The sequence below is a fragment of the Limulus polyphemus genome, unplaced genomic scaffold (assembly GCF_000517525.1).
Source record: "Limulus polyphemus unplaced genomic scaffold, Limulus_polyphemus-2.1.2 Scaffold1389, whole genome shotgun sequence".
Classification (NCBI taxonomy): domain Eukaryota; kingdom Metazoa; phylum Arthropoda; class Merostomata; order Xiphosura; family Limulidae; genus Limulus; species Limulus polyphemus.
In genome coordinates, this window is record NW_013666999.1 from 93,960 (window position 1) to 102,006 (window position 8,047).

Here is an 8,047-nt window from a genome sequence, read left to right on the forward strand (position 1 = left end):
AGCTTTGCGCGAAATTTAAAAAAATTAAGGTGAAGCCTACACCTTCTTAAAACAATTACATAATTTTTAGTTTAAAGTAATGCTGGAAATCTTAACTTTTTAGAAAATCGAAAACTATGCTAGATATATTACTAAACCTTTAAAAAAACTGCATTACTATAAGAAACACATTTCTGACTATGGTTTCTTTATAACTATTACATGTAACAAAATCTAATATTAGCTTTATCTTCAAGTAATAATCTCCCTGTTCTCCAACTGTTAAAAAAATTATTAACCCTCGAATTTCATGTACTAGATTCACTTGTTATATCCTATTATTATTTTATTACGAACTGATTTTACATAACTGTTAAATTTGTTTCAGAAAAATGAACGTTGTCGCTTACGTTTCGTATTACTTTCTATACCTTTGAAGAAAAAACTGTGTTATTTTTAGCCGCAGCATAACAGCTCACAGAATGGCTCTGAGTTTTTTCAAGTACAAACTTTAAACTCATAGCTACATCTCTTGGCCAATTTGAGATCTAATTACAGCCGCTGTTATTGAGGATTTCCTCTTGTTTCTCTTACAGCCGTGAAACCGTCTTAGGTACTATTTGGCATGATACAGAATCTTTTAAACTTTTGAAAAAAAATACTTTTATAATCTTTATATATCTTTATCCTCAGAGACTTGGTAGAAGTGTAATCCAGGAACTACGTCAGCGAGATTGTACGGCGGAAGGATACATTCTTCCTCATGTTCCAGTGTCTATTCCCACCCGGTCTACAGGACTCGTAAATGATAGCTTCGATAATGAAGATGTTGCTGCGATAAATGATGAAAACACCTTAGAAGTAGTTCTGGACCAGCTCGCTTTTGTTCATGATTTAGATTTTAATAAAAGGTTTAAAACAAACTGTCTAAAATCAACAGAAAACACGGGGAATAGGACCTCTACTGGTGGAAAATCATTTGGAAATTTGTTTCAACAGTTATCTTGGCCACAAGAGGTAGAAGTTGGTCATTCGGACACCCCTACCAGAAGTCGTGAAGAGTCTGCCAATGGAGAGCCCTTCGTTTCTTTTTCATCTTCAGGAACATGTAGTAAGTCCCCTAGTAGTTACGGTCCATCTACTGAATTTTATCAACGTCTTACAAGGAGTAATGAAAGGCATTTCGAAAATAACAAGAATTGTAGAAAAATATTATGTTCTAAGAATACTAATTACGTAACACCAAGTTCTACCAGTGCACCTGATAACGATCATTTCGGACATTACCAAAATCCGTACCAAGCGACTAACCCGCTTCTTTGTACTGACAAGCAACTTATTCAGAGTAAACCGATGCCACAAGTTGTGGCACAAGCCAACTCGGTCTTGGGTAATGTCGAAACACTCCGTCGCAAGAGAAGCGTAAAATTTAAAACGTTTTCCTATCGAGGAAGAATTGGAACAGAAAACAAAGTAGATAACTGCATTTGTTCTTGTAAGTTAACCTGTCATAAAAGAGTCAAATCAGCCAATAATCTATCGTGTGACAAAATGTCAAAACATACAGATTCGAGAAGAATAAAGTCGTCTCTAGACTCGAGAAGTTTATACAGGTTCAGATATCCGAACAGCAACCTGGAAATCATAACCGGAACAAATGAATATCATAGTGATCGACCTCAATCTCTACATGGGCTATGTCATTGGAGCACAAAGAATGTCGTACCTATGACATCCCTTTTAGCTTGGAACGAATCAATAAAAGATTCGGAGTTGTAGTCCTCTTTTCTATACTTTTATAAATATCGTCTTATCATAAGTAAATATCACATAAGATATTCAAGCTTTGCGAGTGTCATAAAATCAGAAAGTTTTATTTTAGCAATATTTTTATCGTTTAAGAAGCATCTATGCAAAAATATCTAAATGTCACCGTTACCCTCCAAATTTTTAGTACACAGTTACTGTTTGAGTAAAATACATGTTTTAAGTGCTTTCCATATTTTTAGTATACAGTTACTCTTTGTGTAAAAAAACATGATGCAAGTGCTGTCCAAATTTCCAGTATATAGTTAAAAAGACATGTTTTAAGTGCTACTCTGTTTAAGTGCTTTCCAAATTTTTAGTATACAGTTACTCTTTGAGTAAAACACACGTTTTAGGTGCTATCCAAATTTCTGACAAATTAAGACATGTTTTAAGTGCTTTCCATATTTTTAGTATACAGTTACTCTTTGTGTAAAAAAAACATGATGCAAGTGCTGTCCAAATTTCCAGTATATAGTTAAAAAGACATGTTTTAAGTGCTACTCTGATTTCTATTATATATAGTTACTCTTTGAGTAAAACACACGTTTTAGGTGCTATCCAAATTTCTGACAAATTAAGACATGTTTTAAGTGCTTTCCAGATTTTTAGTACACAGTTACTCTTTGAGTATAAGACATGTTTTAAGTGCTTTCCAAATTTTTAGTACACAGTTACTCTTTGAGTAAAAGACATGTTTTAAGTGCTTTCCAAATTTTTAGTATACAGTTATTCTTTGTGTAAAAGATATGATTTATGTGCTTTCCATATTTTTAGTATAGAGTTACTCTTTGTGTAAAAAAACATGATGCAAGTGCTGTCCAAATTTCCAGTGTATAGTTAAAAAGACACGTTTTAAGTGCTACTCTGATTTCTAGTATATATAGTTATTCTTTGTGTAAAAGATATGATTTATGTGCTTTCCAAATTTCTAGTACATACTTAAAAGACACGTTTTAAGTGCTATCCAATTTTCTAGTATATAGTTAAATGACATGTTTTAAGTGCTTTCCAAATTTTTAGTACACAGTTAATCGTTGTGTAAAAAACATGGTTTAAGTGTCATCCAAATTTCTAGTATACAATTACTGTTTCTGTACAATACATGTTTTTGTGTTATAACGATAGAGTCAACAGACCTAAACCTTCAACAGTTTTCAATTATATATTGGCAAGTACTTTGACGTTGTTCTTTCAAGCTTACATACTCGACGAAATTGGTTTGGTCTTTCAGAAACCAAACTAGATTTATAAAAAGAAAATAAATTACGTGTATATATATATATTTAACATTTTTACGAAGGCTATAACATCTCCAATTTCAGAACAATGCAGATTAATACCACAAAAAATAAGAATAGTAAATATTTGTGGTCATTGCACTGAAGCAGTCATTAAGGCCAAAGGCTGTTAATTTCTTGGAATAAAGACAGGTTTTATTCATAACTACCCGTGTCCCATGACTTTTGATAGGATAGTGTATATACGCTATACATATTAAATTGGCTTGGCGTGGCCAAGTGGTTAGGGGCGCTCAACTCGCAATCTGCATGTCGCGTGTTTGAATCCCCGTCCTACTAAACATGCTCGCCCTTTCAGCCGTGGAGACGTTATAAGATGAGAGTCAATCTCACTATTAGTATGTAAAAAAGTAGTCCAAAAGTTGGTGGTGGGTAGTGATGACTAGCTGCCTTCCCTCTAGTCTTTCACTGTTAGGTTAGGGATGGCTAGCGCAGATAGCCTTGTAGCTTTGCGTAAAATTCAAACAAACCAAACCATATTATATACCAGTGTAGTAAGTATCCAATATCAAGGAAAACTTTCTGTCTGTCTGTGAACTCATATCCTCCTAAACATGCTGTCCGATCCAGACCAAACTTGACATGCTAGCTTAGCAGTCCAAAACCAAACCAAATTCATATCAAACTTTCCCATATATTGAAAAGTGCAAATAGTTTATAGAATAACCCATATATGGCCCATAATATACAAATATTAAACAAATATGTAAACGCACTAAAATTATTAAATATTTTCTTTGGTATGTAGCAGGGACTCATCTTGTCCATTTACTATCAAGGACCCCTTTTGTCCATTTACTACCAGGGTCTCTCTTGTCCATTTACTGTCAAGGACCCCTTTTGTCCATTTACTATCAAGGACCCCTTTTGTCCATTTACTATCAGGGTCTCTCTTGTCCATTTACTGTCAAGGACCCCTTTTGTCCATTTACTATCAGGGACTCTTCTTGTCCATTTACTATCAAGGACCCCTTTTGTCCATTTACTATCAGGGTCTCTCTTGTTCATTTACTATCAAGAGTCCCTCTTGTTATTTTACTATCAGGGGCCCCTTGCCAAAAAAAAAAAAACGACGAGGCACGTACCTCATTGTGGCTACACCACTGTTGTTATACATTTACATACTTATAAAACTTTTACTATTATTTTTCCATTTTAAATAAATGTTTGGATTCTGCCACTCAATGTACAGAGGCTCTTCTGGCGATAATGAGAGTCCACTCTGATGATATATATAGGGGTCATTTCCTACCTACCATTAAATGGGCCATTGACTATCATTATAGATACTGGCTCTGACTATTATTAATATATTTTAGTTAATTTTTTCACACCAAATTCTACTGTGGAGGGGCTCATTCACCAATAATATTACATAGTTTCTATTAAATCAAATTTGCTGTTGACGGGTACATTTTTATTGGAAAGAGTTGGACGTTTTTTTTTTTGTTGTTGTTGTTGTTGTTTTTTTCACCTATTCATAAAAAAATTAATACCGAGGGGTCCTTAATTGGAAAAAAAAAGGGTGGGTGTTACATCCAACGCATCCCCCTTTCTGACGGTCCTGTAATATGTTACTATAAGACAGTGAAGAAACTTTGATGTTTTCAGTTTCTTGTTTATAGTTGATCTGAATACGTTCTGTATTTACAATTTTTCTGACGATTCTAGTTAGATTTTCATTAGTTTGTAAGTTTCTTGAAGTGGTTTTAGCTCTGTTTCTAAATATTTTGCATATAATTGGTAAGGCTCAGTCCGTAATGGTTCCCATAATAGAGGCAATTTTTAGCTAATTCTGGATGGCAGAAGGAGTAGAGTAGGTGACTGTTAGTTCGTATTAGTTTTATATGGGATGTGAGTACCATGTCGGTATTCGTTTTTAAAACAACGGTATCCATCCACAAAAATTATGTTTCCTTTCCACTTACATGATGAACTGTGTGAATGGATGTTGGTTTTTAGATGACTATAAAACTTCTTCAGACACTCATGACCATAGCTATAGAAAATTAAAGTATCATCGACATATCTCAACCATAGAGGTCTAATGACTTAGGGAAGTAAAAAAGAAAAAGGTGAAATGTGACAGGAAATGGAAGAAAGTACTTTTGCTTTTCCTGCAGTTCTGTTTTCCACATAAACCAGAATAAAGTTGTTCTATGAAAACTAGTCTCAGAGTTCTGATGATCTTAATGGAACCATTGTTAGTTACTACATTGCAGAAATTGTAACCGAAAGCTCGTGAATCAACTAAAAATTAATGAGGATTTGTTTGAATTTAAGCACAAAGCTACACAATGGGCTATCTGTGTTCTGCCCACCATGGGTATCGAAACCCGGATTCTAGAATTGTAACTTTGCATACATACCGCTTTGCCACTGGGGGGCAGAAAAATGTGAAATCTACAGCTCTTCTTAGTTAGGAGAAAACAGAGAAGATGAACTCGGCAATGACGTACTTCTGCTATAGAATATGCAAGGCAACCTCCATCGATTGGAATCACAATCAAAGAAAATACTTAAATGGTCCAAAAAAATCAGCGATGATCTAACTATTATTTCAGCTGATAAATGTAATAAAACAGTAGTCATGGACAGAAAATGGAAAGTAAAAAAAACAAACGAAAATTAATGTTACAAGGAAACAAAGTCAATAAAAATCTTCAAGATGGTAAAGAATACGAGTCAGAAATCTATAAATCAGAATGTTTCAATTTCTAAGCTTGCCATAGCCTGATATCTGAAATGTATGACGACCAGAGACTGGTGTTCCATTTGGTCTTCATCTTGTTTGTTTCTTTTAGAGCAAAGCCAATTAGGGCTATCTGCTGTGTTCACTGCAGGGAATCGAATCCTGTATTTTAGCATTGTAAATCCGTAAACTTACCGCTGTCGTCCTGGGGGACCTTATTAATGCTCAACAGCCTGGCTAAAATGTCGCTGACAGTCTTCATCCTGTAACTGTTATGTGTGTAAAGTATTCACAAAATTTCGAAACATTTTCCCTTCTCAATTACAATATTACAGGAAACAACGTTTACTTTTTTTATATTGTCACTATAACAACCGCTATTGATACCAAAACCAGTGGTTGAGAAAAGAAAAATTATTATCACGAACTTCATATGCAAACCAATATTTTTTATAAATTGCATGAACAACTTTTTTATCTGTGACTATTTTCTTCGTACTTCCAATGGAAAACAAACTTTATATGTTTTATTTTTCATTTGTAAATTTCAACAGATGGCGCTGAACTCGATATTTGTGATTATAGAAGAGATAGAGCAGTTCGGTAATCATGAGAATCAGGTATGCATGTAACACTTGAAGACGTGGAAAGATCAAATGGGAAAAAGGGTAGAATTTTGAATGTTGAAATGAAGAAAATACAAGGAAAACTCAGAAAAATTAAGGAAGTCCTTATTTTACATCTAACACATGTATTTACAAGTTTGTTCGAGGTTTGTTGGTTAACTTTGACTTGCATCTTCAAGTAGTTATACTTAAAAAACACCTACTTACATAGTACTTCTTATTTCCTGGACTAAGAGATCTAAACATTAGTGCAAGAAGGTATTAATAATAACCAGAACATCACTTGAAATACAACTATGACGGATGCTTCACTGGAAGAACTAAAGATTTTTTTTCTTAGAATTTTCGCACAAAGCTAACAGGTTCTCTAATTTTCAACAGATGTACTAGATGGTCTGTTTTTTTTTTGTTTGTTTGTTTTTGAGCCGTCCCTAATTTAGCAGTGTAAGACTAGAGGGAAGGCAGCTAGTTATCACCACCCACCGCCAACTCTTGGGCTACTCTTTTACAACGAATAGTGAGATTTACCGTCACGTTATAATGCCCCCACGGCTGAAAGGCGAGCATGTTTGGTGTGACAGGGATTCGAACCCGCGACCCTCAGATTGCGAGTCGAGCGTCTTAACCACCTGGCCATGCCGGGCCATACTAGATGGAAGGCAACTAGTCAACAGAACCCGCCGCCAACTCTTGGAGTACTCTTATTTGACAGAATAATAAGATTTAGCACAATAAGTGGGGCGCCTTTTTTGTTTCTTTCTCTTTCTCTTTTTTTTTTTTCAGCAATGTTAACTACAAGGCCTCACCTGGCTCGGCTCCAAAAGTGGGTTCGTTTTTCATGGAAATTCCCATACTACCTGCATTTTAATTTTTATAAGACACCCGTACACATTTACTTCTTAGTTCGTGAAAGAGCAGCAGCTGATAAATAAAAAGTTAGAACGTTTGCATGAATGACTTTTTATAATATGGCAGATATGTGTATTATTCTGTAGAAATAGTGACTATGATGTAAATGGATGTTTAATTTATTAATAAATATTCATACATTTTTCTTCTTTATATCTTCTGAAACATTCAAAGTGCAGTTTTACCAAATCAAATATAGTATCATTTGTTACATTTTATCCATATGGAGTAAAGCGAAAAGTCTGGGTTTAGTTCATGTTTAAAATATCCATGTTTAATTTTTTTAGACGTGAAATTTAGAATAACTTATGTATAAAACAAAGTCGGTGGATTGGTTAAGCACAAAGCTACACAGTGAGCTATCGTACTACTCCCAACATTGGTATCGAAACCCGATTTTTAGTGCTCAACCACTAGGCGTCAATAAAATATCTTGTTACAAATAAGCGATGATTATTTACGTAATCTTTATTCAACTTAAAATTTAATGACTAAGAAATAACTTAATAATTAATAATATACAATTTAATATGTTTGTGCTGTTTTCTTATCTCACTCTTTCACAACTGGACAGGTTTATTTCCCCATTAAATACTTAGAAAACAACGAATATGCAATTCCAAAAATAAGGAAAACATTTTTGTAAACAAAATACCCTAGAGTAGCCAGCGGTAAGTCTACAGGCTTACGGTATTGAAAATTGGATTTCGATATCTGTATTTTGTATAATAATG

At 34.2% G+C, this 8,047-nt stretch overlaps 1 protein-coding gene across 1 annotated transcript in view; it reads left to right on the forward strand.

Annotated features, from left to right (window-relative positions):
- LOC106463377 overlaps nt 1-3,179 on the forward strand; it is a 69,978-nt gene extending 66,799 nt beyond the window's left edge. The window contains exon 13 of the mRNA XM_022390849.1: nt 673-3,179. Coding sequence (XP_022246557.1) covers nt 673-1,758 — 1,086 coding nt within the window. The 3' untranslated portion in view covers nt 1,759-3,179. The remainder of the gene's footprint in view (nt 1-672) is intronic.
- Nucleotides 3,180-8,047: the final 4,868 nt, after the last annotated feature.